The sequence below is a fragment of the Astatotilapia calliptera genome, chromosome 19, assembly GCF_964374335.1.
Source record: "Astatotilapia calliptera chromosome 19, fAstCal68.1, whole genome shotgun sequence".
Classification (NCBI taxonomy): domain Eukaryota; kingdom Metazoa; phylum Chordata; class Actinopteri; order Cichliformes; family Cichlidae; genus Astatotilapia; species Astatotilapia calliptera.
The window spans coordinates 21223615-21242754 of NC_137440.1; the positions used below are offsets into that span (position 1 = coordinate 21223615).

Below are 19140 nucleotides of genomic sequence, written 5' to 3' on the forward strand. Positions count from 1 at the left end.
AAAGGAAATTTTTATTTTTTTTATTTTTTTTTAGCTTATTTGGTTTCTTCTGATGCTACCTGAGGGGCACATGTTACAGATGGGTGCAAACCCTCATAGTTTAGTCTGTAAAGGCCTCATGCTAATGCATTGTTATTCAAAAATATAATTGAAATTCACTAAAGATAAAGGCCAGATTTTCCTACCCATGCTTAATAAAATAACAATAAAAAGAAAACAATCTGCATAATACATTTATTATCTTGTTATTTCTATCACATGATTTGTCTTCCCTTAAAAATATAAATGTCCCCAGTGTCTGTAAGAGCCCTCCTTATCTACATTCACCACGAGTTTGATTGCGAGACCAAGCAGAGAAAAATAATGAAGGTGGACTGATGTTTATTAGAAGATGTACTGATATTCAAAGCATCATGTCATCTGTGCAGTAAGAAAATCTAAGTGGACTGAGCTCATAACCTGGAACTACTCACCCAAGTACAGTAAGGTGCTCTAATTACTTTGATATTATTTTTAAACTATCTTAGCTATAAAGAAGATTGTTAGATAACCTATACATTAAAAAAAAAACCTTTTAAAACAAATTCTAATGAAACCCCATCTACCTTGTTTTACATTTAGATAACTACACCTTCAGGTGAACTACAAAACATGACATATTGTTCAGCCATTGTTTATCCAAAAAATAAGCCAAAATGCAGAAGCAGTGTGTGGAGAAACTAAGTACAGCCTTAAAGCTTACACAGCAATTAAGACCGTAAACAGCAGCCAGGTGCTGTTAATAAAATGCACTTGATTATCGATCATTAGCTGCTCTAGAAACGCAGACGTTTTGGCAGCTTGCATGTCTGAAACATTAAGGTCTGTGTCAACACGGTGCCCTGAGGAAAGACATGAGCAGTGATCTTAGACATTTTTTGCCCGTTATTCTGGAAGAGTTATTTGAAGTCCATCATTCTATAGTAACAAAGATTATTCACAAGTGGAAAACATTCAACACAATTGCCACCATTCCTTGGAGTCGACCTCAGAGCAAATTCACCCTGAAGCCAGACCATGTAATGCTCAAAGAAATAAAATAAAAAAATGAAATAAGAGTAACATCTCAGACTCTACTGGCCTCGGGTAGCATGTTAAATATTAAAGTTCATGACAGTACAATTAGATAAAGACCAAACAAGGATGGCTGTCAAGAGAAAACCTCTTCTCTTTTTAAAAAGAAGCAGCAGAACATCTGAAGTCTCCAAAGTTGCATCTGAAAAAAGACTTCTGTAACAATGATCTTTGGACAGACGGGACCAAAGAGGTCATAATGTACAAAAGCAAACACAGCACATATAAATGCTCTATCATGGTAGAGCAGGAAGGAATGCTGAGCGTGCTTTCTTTTTCATTCAATGCTTCTGTATTTTGGCTTAGTAAATATTAACATGGTGTAATATGTCGCATATTTTTGTTCACGCAAAATTGTATTTACCTAATTTTAAAACCCGCTAAGGACCAGATATTTTTTTATTATGTCCTGATATGTAAACCCTTGGATCTAGTTTATTTTTAGCATCACTGTATCCTGTGCGGTGTTTTATTAAATCATGCAATGATGACTAATGCAATCATTTTAAATGATTAGACACTATTATAAGTCTGCTATATGATTTCAAGGACTCTACTGTTTTACGGCATGCTCTATTTTAATAATAGCGCCATATTTGCATGTTTTCCTTCCCTCCCTGTCCCACATATTGGTAACAAAAAGCGTGTACACCCAATAATAACACTCAGTTCTCATAAAATGGTCTGTGTGATTTTGCACTGTTACCATGTGGTTTGCGCAACAGTGAAGTCCTGTTGCTGTTTTACATTGCCTGTTTAATGCAAGCTTAGCTGACAACACCCATTGTCCCATTTTCCCTAACAGCCCTGTTTCGTCAGAATGAGCCAAATCACAGGATCTGTTTTCTTCTAATTTCCCGGCTCTGAAAATTAGAGTCAGGAAAATTAGAGTGAGAAAAGCAAAAAAATGGGGGGAAAATGCTTTAGAAATCTAACTCATCACCATCTTTCTCTCACTCTCTCCCTTCCTTTCCATCTTTTCCCACATCTCTGTATTTTTTGTCCTCCCTTCATCTCTCATCACCCCCCCTCCCCCGTTGCCAGCTGGGAGTGTTTTACATGACAGCTAAACTGTCAGTGTGGTACGCATGTTGGGGTGGTAAACAGCATCTGGCAGTTGCTGATAAATGTAACTCCTTTCTGATGATTCATGTGATGGCTTACATGGAAAGATGACCTATAAAGAGGAAAAAAGAAGTGGAAATCCTTTAGATGGGATCGAAGAAGGAAGATGAAAATAGCGACACTATCGGTTTCATAAAGCTCAGTTGTTAGTTCTAACATGTAACTCTTCCAGGGAGCTTATTCAGTTCTGTTTTACAGAAATGGGACAAGGAATTGCATACGCAATAATGACGAAAGACAAACCTGACCTTCTGTACGTTTCCTCGCCCACAACTCAAAGTCTTTCATCTTTTTCTAAATCTTCAATCCATCTTTTCCTGCAGGTTCTCTGTTTTCCTGAAATAAATGTGCCAGCTTCACAGTTGTTGCTCCCACTGCTACAATTATAGCCGCCCAGACAGAGACTATCAGGAATAGAGACCGGCAGACGTGCTGACATGTGCAGTAAAGCGGTCACTCTGGAGGTCTGCAGGGAGAAGAGTCAGGGTTTTTCCTTTGACCTTGACCTGTCCTACTTCTGCTGTTTAGCCACAACACCTGTTGATCAGAGACCTGAACATGCAGCTGGTTTTACTAAGAATGCAATAATGCTATTTCACAAGCATATAATGAAATCCAGACCATTCAGTGTTGCAACTTTTCCACGTTAAGAGGTCTGATGGTTGTGCAAACTGTACATGGGGACTCAGTCTATCCATAAAAAAGGTACGTTTTACTAAAAAACACAGAGAAGCAAGTTTCTAGGAATGCCTTCTTCCACTTGCTCAAGGTCCCTGGGGGGGTTAACTCATTTAACTGGTGAGGCACTGAAAAAGGTTAGTCTCTGTGGAGCCTTGTTGGCTAAAATGACCTGTTCTACAGCCCAGCTGCTGTTGTAGACATGTTGTATATGCTTATCTGGACAGTTGTTATTGTGAGATTAAAATTTAATACATATGTTTATGTATTCATTGTTAATAGGATGTCCTTATAGGTCCCTGATGAGCTCCAAAATGCTGCAATGTTGGAATACTGACCGATCGCAAAGAGATCATGTTTGTCCAGTAGTAGTGTCTCTTCACCAGCTGCCTGAAAATCAAAATAGAATTTGCAATTTGTGGTCTTACATACAAAACTCTTATTGACAAAACTCTGTATTTCAGAGACATCATAGTACATTACCCTGATCTATGAACCTGTTAAAGCACCAAGGGCAATAAGGGAGGCAGAATCCTCTTCAGTGAAATCGGTTTTCAATCTGTGTTCAGAAGATAGCTATTGGAGGTAATTTAAGATTAAAACTTTAGGCTTATCTTAGTTGACCCTGAATTCCCCCTTAGTCGTGCTGCTATAGATGTTCAGGCATCTGGATACCTGCGCTGAGCACCTTCCCTCTGCTCTGCTTTGCATTTATGTCTCACTACTGCACACTTTCATCTCTATGCTTTCTCTCTGATTGTACCTGATATTTACCATGCTGTGTTTACTACATTTAAGCCATTTAAATTTTGTTTTGCTAGTTTAGAAATATTTACAGTGGGGCAAAAAAGTATTTAGTCAGCCACCGATTGTGCAAGTTCCCCCACTTAAAATGATGACAGAGGTCAGTAATTTGCACCAGAGGTACACTTCAACTGTGAGAGACAGAATGTGAAAAAAAAATCCATGAATTCACATGGTAGGATTTGTAAAGAATTTATTCGTAAATCAAGGTGGAAAATAAGTATTTGGTCACCTCAAACAAGGAAAACCTCTGGCTCTCACAGACCTGTAACGTCTTCTGTAAGAAGCTTTTCTGTCCCCCACTCGTTACCTGTATGAATGGCACCTGTTTGAACTCATCTGTATAAAAGACACCTGTCCACAGCCTCAAACAGTCAGACTCCAAACTCCGCCATGGCCAAGACCAAAGAGCTTTCGAAGGACACCAGGAAAAGTATTGTAGACCTGCACCAGACTGGGAAGAGTGAATCTACAATAGGCAAGCAGCTTGGTGTGAAAAAATCAACTGTGGGAGCAATCATCAGAAAATGGAAGACATACAAGACCACTGATAATCTCCCTCGATCTGGGGCTCCATGCAAGATCTCATCCCGTGGGGTCAAAATGATCATGAGAACGGTGAGCAAAGATCCCAGAACCACACGGGGGGACCTGGTGAATGACCTGCAGAGAGCTGGGACCAAAGTAACAAAGGTCACCATCAGTAACACACTACAACGGTAGGGAATCAAATCCCGCAGTGCCAGACGTGTTCCGCTGCTGAAGCCAGTGCATGTCCAGGCCTGTCTGAAGTTTGCCAGAGAGCACATGGATGATACAGCAGAGGATTGGGAGAATGTCGTGTGGTCAGATGAAACCAAAGTAGAACTTTTTGGTATAAACTCAACTCGTCGTGTTTGGAGGAAGAAGAATACTGAGTTGCATCCCAAGAACACCATACCTACTGTGAAGCATGGGGGTGGAAACATCATGCTATGGGGCTGTTTTTCTGCCAAGGGGACAGGACGACTGATCCGTGTTAAGGACAGAATGAATGGGGCCATGTATCGTGAGATTTTGAGCCAAAACCTCCTTCCATCAGTGAGAACTTTGAAGATGAAACGAGGCTGGGTCTTCCAACATGACAATGATCCAAAACACACCGCCCGGGCAACAAAGGAGTGGCTCCGTAAGAAGCATTTGAAAGTCCTGGAGTGGCCTAGCCAGTCCCCAGACCTCAACCCCATAGAAAATCTGTGGCGGGAGTTGAAAGTCCGTGTTGCTCGGCGACAGCCCCAAAACATCACTGCTCTCGAGAAGATCTGCATGGAGGAATGGGCCAAAATACCAGCTACTGTGTGTGCAAACCTGGTAAAGACCTATAGTAAACGTTTGACCTCTGTTATTGCCAACAAAGGTTATGTTACAAAGTATTGAGTTGTATTTTTGTTATTGACCAAATACTTATTTTCCACCCTGATTTACGAATAAATTCTTTACAAATCCTACCATGTGGATTCATGGATTTTTTTTTTCACATTCTGTCTCTCACAGTTGAAGTGTACCTCTGGTGCAAATTACTGACCTCTGTCATCATTTTAGGTGGGGGAACTTGCACAATCGGTGGCTGACTAAATACTTTTTTGCCCCACTGTAAAAATATTATGCATGTAATATTTTTATTTCAATTTATACTTATTTGATTTTATTGTATTTATTTTGACTTCAGATGAGTTTTTCCTTATTAGGTAGTTATTATGTCATATGTACACATATGGCATTCTGCTTCTGCTTAACTTGTTATATTTTTGTTGTAAATATAACAATATGACAGCTGCCTAACTCTGGGAGATATAAAATATATCTTCTGCTGAGGCAGATAATTCACCTCTCTGATTTCTGCTTCATTGTTGTCACTGGGAGTTTGCTCAGTGAGGACCACTGAAGGTCTTTATATAATATGAGCAAAAGTCATGGTGCTACACATATAAAAGTGAATTAAATTAGAAGAGCATACAAATATCTCTTCAAATCAATTTAAATATAGCCGTGATGATGTAATGTCGTTGTTAATGAATAAGAAGTTGAAGGCTATGCATTTATCTGGCAATAATTACACTGAACCTGGACATTTATACACTTAGATATTTTATTATACTACTGGTCTGTTATATAGAAAATATATATATATCAGTAAGATATCTTCTCTATCTATAGATATATCTTATCTATAGATATCAGTAAAGATATCTTCCATATCAGACTTTGATTAAACAAATAATATGATATAATAATAATATAATAAATAATAAACTGAGTTGGGAGACAAATTTTAAAATGACACAACATCTGCCAAATGGCATAATTGGAGTTATGTTAAATGTCAAAGCTACTGCAACAGTGTAAACGTGTCATTACATCAGCAGACTGACTCAGAGTCTAGAGATGGCTTAACTTTAACAAGCGCACATAGCCTGTCCATCTCCATCGTGCATGCTTTTTGTCAGCCCCTGTGAATTATGACATATTACCTCCGCTGGAGCATTACTCACTCATTCAACAGAACCAGCTCTGCCCCACCCCTCCCCAGCTTGGTCCCCCCTCCTTCCTTCTCTCAGGGTTTATAACCCAGCAGCTCCAATAGTTGGCTAACTCAGAGGTGCTCTACATATAGTGAAGTAGGTGACTAAGTAAAGACAGAGCAGCTGGAGTGTGCAGGAGCAGGAAAACTTGCTGATAGAGGATTCTGATGTTTTCAGATATATGCGCTGCAACCCAACAAATCTTAAGAAAAAACATGCATAAGAACTCCATCATGCATGTGTTTTGGATCTGCCTGGTGCTGTGTACGGGTCCATTGTTGTGTATAAATGACATCGAGTATGAAAGAATCTATGAAGACAGCTATGACAATGAGATCCCCCTGGACCAGCAGGAGGGTGAGTTTTATTTCTTTCTCTTTTTTTTCTCTTTTCTGCTCCCTGCTTGTTTGAACAGATAGATATTGTGATGAATTTCTCTTCAGTTTTACTACGCTTTACTAAACCGAGCTAATTAAAATTTTTACTGTTTAATTAAATTTTTAATAACACACTGATTTAGATATGTCTAAAGGTCAGCAGTTGTGTTTATTAAATTTGGTCTAGAGTATTTCTTGGTCCAGTTTACTATAATGCACCATATTTAAATATTTGATGTTGTAAAGTATATTTTTACTCAGATGATACCATCTTTGGCTTTCACAGTTTTATCAGGTGAGCATCAGACTTAATGAAACAGACTTACCAATAACTGGAACACATACCTCATACCGTGAACACAGAGCACAGGCAATAAGCAACCTCTGTGATTTGAGTCCACGTAAAGAATGCAAACTGGTAGCCTCAAATACCTACAGAAGGTGGACATTTCACAGTTTAAGCCCCCTCTGATGTTTGTCAGGTCCCTTTTGCATCGGTTTTCTTCGAGCGTCCAATCTCAAAGACTTCGTTGCTGTACCCCTAAATTAATGAGGTCCCCTGATGTCATTTTGGGATTGTAGCACGTGTATTTTATGTGTTCTTCATGACCTTTACATCTGTGTTGAATAACTCCCCAAAGCCATTTTCATACTTCACAGTGTGTCCAAACTTAAACTGGCATCATATCTGTGAAATACATCCAACTCTAATTACTGCTGTATGTTTAGCAGAAGTTCAGTTTTAACACCTTCTTGCCTTCTTTCCGTGTACTCGTTTCACTGATAAAGTCCAGTCAAATTATGACAATAAAGTAAATCTCCTTTTTTGGGGTTATATATGGCATGTGTTAATTCTATGTAATGCTTAAATTGCCTTTTGGAATGAATAATCGATGCATCTATGTGGTTGTGTGCAGGTGAGTCTCCAACTGCAGCATGCCAAACAGATTTCTCCCGCTGGGATAAACTTTTTATCGCTCTAGAGGACTCCAACATGAGACAAAACATGCTGCTGGAATCTGTGGAGCAGTGCTGCGGGGGAACGGCGTCTCTTAAGACCCAACTGGAGAAGCTGACGAAGGGGATGTGTCAGCAGTGTGCACCCAGCTTGGAAGCAGCTTGCAGGGTACATGCAGAGCAGGCAAGTCTTAGGCTGCAAAAGAGTTTGGTGGATCTCAGGGATGAGGAGGAAGAGAGGGAAAGAAGATTAAATGCAACCTTGCGGATGCTCCTACATGGTAGGCACCAGGACGATGCTTGGCTGAAGAGGCTAGAAGAAATCATTTCATCTGCATCTGCTGACAGCAGCATGAGAGACCAGCCAACACCAACACCTGACGGTTTGGGAATGAAGCTCTTCACATCTGGCCTGAAGGAGCAGGAAGTGACCTCGCCGGTGAACATAGTCACCGTGGAAAGTGCTCTGGCTGCCATAGCAACAGAGCTTCAGAGGATTCATAAGCAGCTGAACAAAGTGATAGAGCAGGTAGGCACGCTGGGAAAGGGCAGAGGAGACACATGAATTGCCCAAAGGAAAAATAAATAGTAAAAGCTTGACTGGAAAACTCCTATTGCAGATGATGATTTTGCACATGTTGTTTGTATTTCTACCGCTCTGCCTTTTTATAAAGCCTCTGTTACACATGAGATCGTTTTTGTCTGGTGACAATGAGTTTCAATGTACCATAAATGTCATGGGTTTGCTATAATGAATAAAAATTAACTAAACAACTGAGTCAGCCTCGTGGAAAGGTTTCCTCCCTCCTCCCACACAGTGTCACTTAATTTTAAACTGTGTATTTATGTTCACGTCCATGCCCACTCTTTCATTAGTCTAGGTTACTACATGTGCTTTATCTACAAGTGCCAAAGTTTGCACCACTTGCCTTGGTGTTTGTGTAGTTGTGGTGTGGTCTGCAAATCCCCAAACCCACAAGAAGGTGTGTCAGTGATTTGGGATTTTTATTTAATTCATAGCAGGTCTCTCCCACTCATTAACTGCTTTAAAAGTGTCTGAATAGAAAGAGGCCACGACTTATGATGCTCGGAGTGTTTATGATTTGTGAAACCCTGCCAGAAGTATTACACTGCCACCAGTGCCTCCTACAGCTTCATACACACACGTGAATGCGTGCTCATTATTAAAAACCACAAAGACTGACTGTTGTTATGGCTAAAGGGAGTTTCTGTATACTTTACAGTGTCTGTGTATCCGTTTTTGGTCTTAAATCCTATTTTCATTCATTTTTTTAATGTACTTGCACTTCTGTTTGGATGTTTTGTTAAGATGAAAGAGGAAATTAGGCAAAAGGTACATCAGTGCAAATTAAAGTCATACTAACCAAATACGTTTTATTGTTAGCTAAATTTATATTTAATTTATAGTCGGTGTGGTTCAAAAGCACTCCTAGGTGATAACAGCAGCATTTAAATTTGTAGGTGATCATTGAGCTTGAAATCCACCATCCATCGATGGATCAGTAGTAGGGCAAAACTAACTTGTTTCACAGTCCTCTTAATATGATATTTGTATATAAAATCACAGTCAGTCAAGTAAAAATTAAAGCTAGCAAATAAATTTAGCAGAACATGAAGCACTTTGTTTTTCTATGGTATTTACTAGTGTAGAATTAAAAGGCAGAAGAAGAATGTAAACATACGTTAAGTTTGTCCTTTACACAGTGCTTACTCACACTAAAGCACTGAGCAAAGTGCAGCAACAGAGTATTTTAATGAGGCCAACACACTGACATCACAGAAACATTTCACTAGTGAAACACTCATGAATGTCTTCAGATGCCTACTCCCGTTCCCAAGTGTTTGTGGGCATGAAAGCTTCTTTATAAATCTACAGCTGCCTCGAGAACTAAATGCAGGATTAGACTGTTTTTGGGGGGCGTTTCCTTGGATACAACTAACAAGATGGAGAGGAGTGTAGAAGTTATATCTCCTATCAATTCTTTTACACCTGTTTCACAGCGGTACCTGGCATACGCACAGAGACACGCTGGTCTGTTCAGTGTGGAGGCACCTGTTTTAATTAAAAGTCTCCATCTGTGCGATGTGTGATGGGGGAGTTTGGTGAATGGAAGTTATATCGAGAGAAAAAGAGCAACAAAGAGGAAAGCAGGAGGTTAATGATGAGGAAAATAGACGAGGAACGACACAGAAATGTAGTGATGGTGCTTATGTGTCATGCAGATCGTTATTAGACATAATAACCGTTCCCCAACACACGAAACAGTGTTTTTATCAGCCAGCTGGCCAGACACGCCACAATAACCAACCACCATCAGCCCTGCTTGCTACCCTGACATCCTCTCATTCTGCTGCTTCCCTTTCATCTCTGCTTTGTCATCGGCCATCACCCCTCCACCGCCCACCCACCCGCTCCTTATCTGTATGCCAATCCCATCATCTTCTCTCCCTCTGTCCCCATTTGTTTTCCTCTGATTGTGTGTCTTGCCCCTCTCCCGAGCCTCCAATCTTCCAGGGTTTTTTTCTGTTCTTTTCTCTAAGTCTTGCTGGCAGCCAAGAGGCAAATAGATGGCAGCAGTCCTTGGCCGAATCTCAGTTGGCAGCAAAAAGTGACTGACATCACATTGATTGTTAAATGTACTCAGTACACACACACACACGTGGGGTGGGGGGAAAAGAGGGTGATAGTGATTACAAGTGGCTACAGAAATGTGCTGTGTTCATCAGAGATTTTAATATCACATCACTTGGTCACTGTAACAGACAACACCATGTTGGCACTTTTCCAAAAGCAAAGAGGATGATACCAAAAAAAGCTTCAATAAACACTTAGAAGTCTCTCGTGTACACTGGAAACAATCTCATGAAGGAGCAAGTGAACGATAAGAGTGACAGTGCTGCAAGGTGAGAGGAGGTGTCTATTTGATGGGAGAGTCCAGAATCTCCTCATACTCCTCCCTCTGCCGACGCCCACCAACTCGAGAGGGGAGCAGCTTCATTGCTACCAGCCAACCGACACTCAGGATGACCATCACGCTCCCCACGACCTCTGGTGCAGTGGGAGCCAGTGGCAGTACAGCCAGATGCAGGAGCATGGCGATGGGTATCTCCAAGCTCTGAGAGGCGGAAACCAGAGCCGGGTGGAGTCGGGTGAGAGCGTGCGTCATTCCCAGGAAGGCTACGACCGAGCAGGCTGCGAGGCCCAAGACCAATAACCAGGCTTCAACACTCATTGGCCAGGACCAGCCCTCTTGTAGCAGGGCCAGAGAGGCTGGGGCAAGTAAGCAGCCTGTCCAGCTTACTGTGAACAAAGCAGTCCCAACTCCCACCCTCTCCTTCAGGGAACGATACCCAACCAACGCTAGTGCCATCCACAGCCCTGCAAGCGCTGAAAGAGACCATCCAAATGCACCCCTCCAGAACACAGCCGGATCAGTTGGCGAATCTGAATTGGTCTCATCTACTGCAGGAAGTAACACAAGCCCCAAGCCACACAGCCCTGCAGCTATGGTGATCCCATCAGCCAATCCCAGCCTCTCTTCTAAGAGCAGGAAGGCAAGGGTCGCTGATAGTGCTGTGGTCGCCAGACGCCAGGTTGTTGTAGCATTTCCAGGAGAGACGAATGTTAAGGAAGAGTAGGCGCAACAAAGGGAGAGGGAGTAGGCGATGCCGTAACAGAGTAGACGTAGTCGATAGCCCTCTGGCCCAAAAGGGTTCTCCCCCCTGTGCAGTGGTACAGCCAGAGACAGGAGCTGTACGATGGACCGAACCAAGAGTAGAAACAGGGGGCCGAGGCTGAAGCGTTCGGAGGCCACTCGAGTCAGAACAATCAAGCTGCCATGTGCCAGCGCCGCACCGAGCAGGCCCACCCAGGTGAGTCGAGATGCAGACACAGAAGCCTCACCGAAACTGGCTAGCTGTTCCCCAACCCCTTTCCCAGACCCCTTTGCTGCTTTGGCACTACCCTCACTCCCTTCTCCTCCCCCCACGGTTTGAAGTTTGTGGGCTGTATCTTTGTCGTTGTGTCTTGAGCCAAAAAGAGTCAGGGGCCACTTCCTGCTCTCTGTTAGTTGTTTCTTATCTGACGTCTCCTCCACGAATGAGCCAAAGTCCTCAAAAGACGGAGCATCGTCATAGCCATCATCCCCAGGTTGGGGAAAGTGTGTGTGTACTCCTGGCTGGGGGGCATAGGGTGTGTGGGTGGCATATTTGGCTGTAACAGTGTGAGGGTGGATCTTTACTCTCTTCTTAGAGCCACCCAAGAGGTGAGTGGACTCCATTTTGAAACTTTAGAGAAGACACCTGTAAGGAAAAACAAAACACTTTTAGCTCAGCACATAATATATAATTCACACGTGCACAAATCCTCTCTCCTCTTTCCCCTCTCACAATATCCCGCTGTGAGATTCTGCTTGATATCTCATATATCTTTAATATCCGAGATAATAATAGCAGTGACTCACATCTTCCCGTGTGCCTGCGTGTTTGGCAGGGAATGTACGTAAGCTCTACCCATGTGACCAATCATGACTTTATTGTTTTCTGTGTGGTGATACTTTGAATTATATAGAACAATTATGTCCTTGCAGCACTTCTACATCCTCATGGATAGCTCGACCTTCGTGGGGGCTCAGAGAGTGTTATGGCAATGACAGTTACATAAGCAAGTGCTTCCTGCCTCATTTGTCTTCAGTCTTTCTCTCTCTAATGACTTTTGCCTCATTCTGTCGCTTCCCATTGTCCTCCCTCACTCACTCTCGTTTGTCAATTTGTGAAAAATATTACGCTGGCATTTAAATAATGTTTGTTTATTTCCTTGTTCATAACATCATTTAACCACCCGCTTCGCCACCTTTTTATTTCTCCCTCTCTCTTTAACTCTCTCTCCAGGCTACACATATTTTTTTAGGGCTTTTTGGCATTTATTGTGTTAGGACAGTGGAGAGAAGACAGGACTGAGAAAAGAAAACAGGGGGCAGACATGCAGTAAATGCCCTCGGGGTGGATTTGAACCCAGGCCTGCCTGAGTGTTATGGTAAGCTCCACAGCCTCTTAAGTGTTGTGATTACTGTGGAACAATATTGCTATGCAAGTGCAAAAGCATAGAGAGCATATGGCTTAGTTATTTCCCAAGAGATATGAGGCAATTGTCCCCAAGTAAGTTTACAGTAGTAAAATGACTCTTTATTTTGGTGTATTTTATGAATAAAGCATCAGACAAGTATTACTAAGTATTACTGTACCCGCTCATTCAGCCTCAACCAGCTCATCTAACAAAAATGACTTGTGAGCACTGTTGACACAGACTGTAGGAGAATCACATTTCACAAATGACATTTTCCCTGCAAATTGCACATAAAATTGAAGTTGGCGCACGATTCACAGGTTTCTACAGCATCTGATTGCTTGGATGTGAAATATTATCAAAACTCTGATTTAAACAGTTGTTTGTTTTGTTATTTTTTATGGCAAAAAATAAGCAGTTTCTTTTAAAGAAATGAACTATATATGGACATATATATATATGATTATTTTTTCTTCATTATGTTAAATGTCATTTTATATCACTATATTACAATAATGATGTGACGGAATGAAACAAAAAAGGCCATTTATTGATAAATTAACTTAAGATAATTGTGTTTGGTTTTTGGTTATTCTGGTAATTTCTCCCAAATCAAGCCGATTTTAACCCTCTGACTCTGGCACCAAACAGTCCTGCAGCAGATGACATAATTCACCAGGAGATGTCAAGAGGAAAACTACCATCGGGTAAACCACATGACAAAAGAACATCTCTTCAGACCAACACAAACTACATTTCTGCATGACAAACGTCCTGAGCTCAGACTATAAAAAACAGCATTTCACTATTATTATAATTTCCTACTAGCAGACGGACTCAAAGCCAGTCGTTTTGGCAGCTCGCTGTTGTTTCTCTCATCATCAGTGATGCAGTCATTTCAATTTAGTAGTAGCAGGGGGAATTTGTTAATTTGTGGTTATGTGCCCTTCGTGCACTCTCTCTTCATGTATACAGATTATTCCACAGCACCTAACATGAATTGGTGTGTTTTAAAAACAGCTGGGGGGTTAAGTAAGGGCTGTTTTTTTTAGCTGTTTGCATCTCTCTGGTTAATAGCAATTGCCCATAAATAATTGAATATAAAGTGCTTTGCATATACCTTTTTTTTAAAGATGATCTTTGGAGCTTGTATAACATAAGTAAACTATACTTTAGACAAGTCCCAGGAATATGGCGAGAATATAGACTGAAATTAATGATTTCATGATTTCCCTATGTACTTCACAGTTTGCTGAATCAGGCAAAAAGCCACATATGTATTGTTCTGCTGATATTTTAGAAGCTCTCTTATCATGTATGCTAACTGAAGGTTATCGGTAACCTGATCAGCTCCTCTGTGAAAACACAAAGAGCAAAAAGAGATCCGGATATATTCCTGTCTGCCTTTTCTCTTTTCAGTCAGTTAAATATACTCTGCTGGATGATGCAGCCAGCCACTGCAATGCTGCTGCTGCTCCTGCTGCTGCTACTCCCAAAACCTTGTTTTACACCTTACACAACCATTAAAGTGGTTCGCTGAAAGACCTGCAAAATCTGAGAAAGGAAGCAATTAAGCTTGCATTTCCAGAGAGAGAGAGAGAGCCCTTCTGATTCAGTCTGACGGAAAAGATAAATCGTGCACAGTCCTCTCTGTGCATCTTGTGTATTTCATTTGACATCATCATCTTCTAAGGGCTTAAAATCAATAGTATCTTTGAAACTGACTATTTATAGAACAATCACTTAATGGATGGCACTCTTATACTGTAACTAAACAGACTGGAAAGCATATGCAGCTGTCAAAGGTAATACAGTTAAAGTATGACTGATAGGCTGCTTAATATTATAGAGGAAGGAATAAATGGCTTTGTGTTATTTTCTTAAGGGTTCATGAATGCTGGACTCTCTGTAACCTATGCTTTTCTCAAGGTTAGGCTCATCGATGATGCGCCCCTGTGACGCCAGAAGGTTGAAAAAAAAAAAAAAAAAACACGGGCGCGCACACACTCACACACACACATACACAGAGTCATAGCGAAAAGCAGAGGGTTTGTGCTACCGCATTTAAAGCCACTTAACCAATTCCTTTCACACTATGAAACACTATGTCCCTGCTTGTTCCGACATCATAAGCTGCTGTCAGCAGCTCCAGGGACGACTGCTCGATTCTTGGACCTGACGCAAGGAGATATTTTGGCCTACATGCATCAAAAATCTCAGTCTACCTTACAATGACAGCCCGACCAGTGACCCACGGCCAATTCTTGAATGGGGAGAAGCGCGCGCTCGCTTACACACTCTGCGTGCGCTCGAGGATTGGCACAACACAACCGAATCGATGTCGACTTCCCAATTAGCGGTTTACTCTATTCCCGGTAATAATGGGCTATAATTAGTAACCACCAGGTGGGTTATGCGTATTTTAAAGCTTTAGAAACACCTCGACTCACCTGCTTTCCCTCAAACCAGCTGACCACCAGGTTGAACTTCACTCTCGGGCAATCTCAGTCATTTACTGAGCACCTCCAACACTCCATCACCTCGTCTTGGCCATTTGTTCATCTGTTTCTTCCTCCCTCACCTCTCCTCTTCTTTCCCTTGGAGCAAACGGAATTTTCCGCAATGGCACCTGCGGTCCCTTCACCTCACTCTGCAAGCGGAAAACGCGTGTTTTATAACAACCTGCTGCCCTCCATCACTCTCTACACTGATACAGATGCTCCTCCTCGGCTTGTTCAAAGAGAGAGCGAGGGAGAGAGAGAAAGGTCTAATCATAACGTCTGAGCATGCGTGACATTCACCGCACATCTGATCAATCTGTTACCCGTGAGAGATAGAGACTGACAGGAAAATAATTTCATCGAGCACAATTATTATAAAGTTACGATTATGCTAATGATCGATTAATCGATTATTCAAGGCTATTTACATTGTAAGGTGAAGACCCTTCAATAATACAGAGAAATTATCATCAGCTTCACCCATCTTTTCTGGCTGGATGAGAGTTATTCCCCGGAGCTCCATTAAAGCCTTCACAGACAAGCCTAGACTTTTAGCATATTAATGGATTTTGGAATAGTATGTCAACATTTATAGATGGGTGTCTGACCACATTTTTAAGGTCTTGTCACGCATTTTAAAATTTAAAGTAATGATGATGGTAATGAAGAAAAAAAGATTAAAGAAGGTCAGCACAGTTTTCCTCCCCGCCTTTTTAATTCAAACGTTGCACAACCTCGCACATTTTCATCTTTCTGCAACCTGACAGTAATTGCTTTGACATTTTGCTGCAGAAACACTTGTGTGCTCTGTTTTCTTTTGAGCTATATTAACCTTTAGCAAATGTAGCTGATGTTGTATTGGATCTTCGTATTGTTTAAGAAAAAAGCCTCCAGCTGCTGTTTCGTTACACGCAAGGAGGATCCACTGGGACTCTAGGGTCAATATTAAGGTCAAATACACTGTGTACCCTATCTCCATGTTCACTAATTGACTCAAATTTTTAGATTATGGACATGACGCAGCCCAAAATTGGTCTCTTTTCTACTTGCCTCATTTTGTTCCTTTACTTTGTGATGAGGATGTGTGCGAAGACTTAAACACTAGTCTGTATGGTGCTATTGGATAGCTGCAAAAATCTGTTAAACTGTGATGCAGATTATTCTCTACTATTCACTGTTGCTGTAATTAGTCCTTTATTGCAAAGCTGTGATAGACGTTACCTTCTATTTGGATGCTTTTCAACCACTTGACGAGTAACAAGAAAGCAAAAACAATGCCGTGAAGCTAAACACTTCAGAGTTAATGATAGCAGATTCAATGTAGTTTGTTGCCACCAGCAACAGTAACCATATTACACAAATCATTTGATCCACAGTTATTTATATTCATGTGATTACTTTTAGTTTTATTTATGCATAACTGCAGACTCAAGGACAGTTTTTGTTGCGATTCACTGAGTGTGTCATGTATTTGATTGCACTGAAAGTTAAGGTTCAGTTTCTCAGACGTGGATTTAATGTAAAAAGAAATTTCACTGGACCTAGTCATTATATTTGTCTTTTAGTTTAGCACTAGGTTTAGCCAATGTCTTGGAAACTGGCTGTAAGAGCTTTGATTTCTTTCTCCTCAAAGAATGTTTTTGTTTTTAATTTAATGCACCCGCCCATGTGAAAAGCCAATTACCAGCGCAATATTTTGCCATGTAATAATTCATTTTTAAACATCATGTCTAGCTGGAACAAGCTGGACCGCACACAAAATTTTAGCTTGGTCTCACTGGCCCTGCTCACATTAAAAGTCATAAACAGCTCCATGAAAATCTAATCATTCAGACTGCAAATTTGTAATGTTTATTCATTAAAAAAAAAACAAAAATTATGCCCAGATAGCTCATTAAAATGAAAATAACAAAGCCAAATTGAGCCGTGGTTCTAAAAGTTAATTTTCTTTTACTGTTTTTTAAATTTTGAAATGTCTCTGTAACTGTTTTTATAGTGACCTCTTTTCTACTTTCTTTCTTTCTTTGACCCTCTCTTTCTCCTCACTCCTCTATGCATCTGGTTTAGGCTGTTTCACTGAGGATGAGGAGGACTATCTAGTGTTTCCATGGTTACAGTGAATAAGAGTGGATCGGACGCAGCTATTTGGGGCACTGTTTGAATCCAAAGGACTGCAGGTTTTGGGAAAAGGTTCATGATATCCAAAGACCTGCCCTCCAGGGAGGAGTTGGTGTGATGAGATGAGAATATGCTAAGAGAAGAAGAACTGAGCTGACAGCAGGGAGAGCATAATGGGTGAGGGGTAGCTGGGTTTGGTGGGAGCAGTGAAGCAGAGAGAAAAATTTGGGGATGATAGAAGGATGGAAAGTACAGGAAAGGATATGGATATATATATATATATATATATATATATATATATATATATATATATATATATATATATATATATATATATATATATATATATATATATATATATATATATATATATATAAAACACCCAGCACGCCCCTGCGGGCGGTTTATCCTTCAAGCTCGGGTCTTCTACCAGAGGCCTGGGAGCTTGAGGGTCCTGCGCAGTATCTTAGCTGTTCCCAGGACTGCGCTCTTCTGGACAGAGATCTCCGATGTTGTTCCTGGGATCTGCTGGAGCCACTCGCCTAGCTTGGGAGTCACCGCACCTAGTGCTCCGATTACCACGGGGACCACCGTTACCTTCACCCTCCACATCCTCTCGAGCTCTTCTCTGAGCCCTTGGTATTTCTCCAGCTTCTCGTGTTCCTTCTTCCTGATATTGCTGTCATTCGGAACCGCTACATCGATCACTACGGCCGTCTTCTTCTGTTTGTCTACCACCACTATGTCCGGTTGGTTAGCCACCACCATTTTGTCCGTCTGTATCTGGAAGTCCCACAGGATCTTAGCTCGGTCATTCTCCACCACCCTTGGGGGCATCTCCCATTTTGACCTCGGGACTTCCAGGTTATACTCGGCACAGATGTTCCTGTACACTATGCCGGCCACTTGGTTATGGCGTTCCATGTATGCCTTGCCTGCTAGCATCTTGCACCCTGCTGTTATGTGCTGGATTGTCTCTGGGGCATCTTTACACAGCCTGCACCTGGGGTCTTGCCTGGTGTGATAGACCCCAGCCTCTATGGATCTTGTGCTCAGAGCTTGTTCTTGTGCTGCCATGATTAGTGCCTCTGTGCTGTCTTTCAGTCCAGCTTTGTCCAGCCACTGGTAGGATTTCTGGATATCAGCCACCTCCTCTATCTGCCGGTGGTACATACCGTGCAGGGGCCTGTCCTTCCATGATGGTTCCTCGTCTCCCTCCTCTTTCTTGGGTTTCTGCTGCCTATATATATACATATATATAGGAGCTCTGCACTGTCTGTCTCTCTTGCTCCATCTCTGGACAAGAAAAAATTAATTATAGAGTACAGGGAAGGAGTGGCAGCAGAGGACGGAAAGCTCACTTTGAGTGCACTAAACTTGGGTTTTGCATTCTGGAAGCAGTCTGTCTGCTGCTTCCTTCTATGTATTTTCCTGTGAGAGTGTCTTTTTTCTCAGTCTCCCTTTTGAACACATATTCTCTCCCTCTGCTTCTTTATTAGGCTCATACGCACTCTCACACACACATTTGCACATTATGCCACATGTCTGCCAATTTCACAGTTTGATTCTCAGTCAGTTATTCTCCTTGGTTATTCCACAGACATTACAGTTCCACTTTGTAACAGTTTAATCCACAACTCGCATCCACAGTAAACAAACAAAAAATACTTCAGCATTAATCCTTCTTCCTCTTTCTCTGTAGACTAGGGCTCTTTTTTTTTAGCCTTGGCTGTTAATCGGCATGTCATTATTCAAAGCTAGGTTTCTTCGATGTTTGACAGCTTCGTATTAAACCCCGGGCTAATAAGTGAAGCACATCA

General features: G+C 41.5%; 2 protein-coding genes across 2 annotated transcripts; one reads left to right on the plus strand and one right to left on the minus strand.

The window, feature by feature from the left end:
- The first annotated feature begins 6337 nt into the window (after positions 1-6337).
- Positions 6338-8393, plus strand: LOC113012545 (uncharacterized). The gene is made up of 2 exons (XM_026152822.2): positions 6338-6638; positions 7576-8393. The coding sequence occupies exons 1-2, from the start codon at positions 6449-6451 to the stop codon at positions 8178-8180; spliced, it is 795 nt and encodes a 264-aa protein (XP_026008607.2). The 5' UTR covers positions 6338-6448; the 3' UTR covers positions 8181-8393.
- Positions 8394-10346: 1953 nt separating this feature from the next.
- On the minus strand, positions 10347-15449 carry slc35g2a (solute carrier family 35 member G2a). Its single transcript, XM_026152821.2, has 2 exons — positions 15152-15449; positions 10347-11938 (listed from the first exon to the last, which is right to left on the minus strand). The coding sequence occupies exon 2, from the start codon at positions 11914-11916 to the stop codon at positions 10555-10557; it is 1362 nt and encodes a 453-aa protein (XP_026008606.1). The 5' UTR covers positions 11917-11938; positions 15152-15449; the 3' UTR covers positions 10347-10554.
- Positions 15450-19140: the final 3691 nt, after the last annotated feature.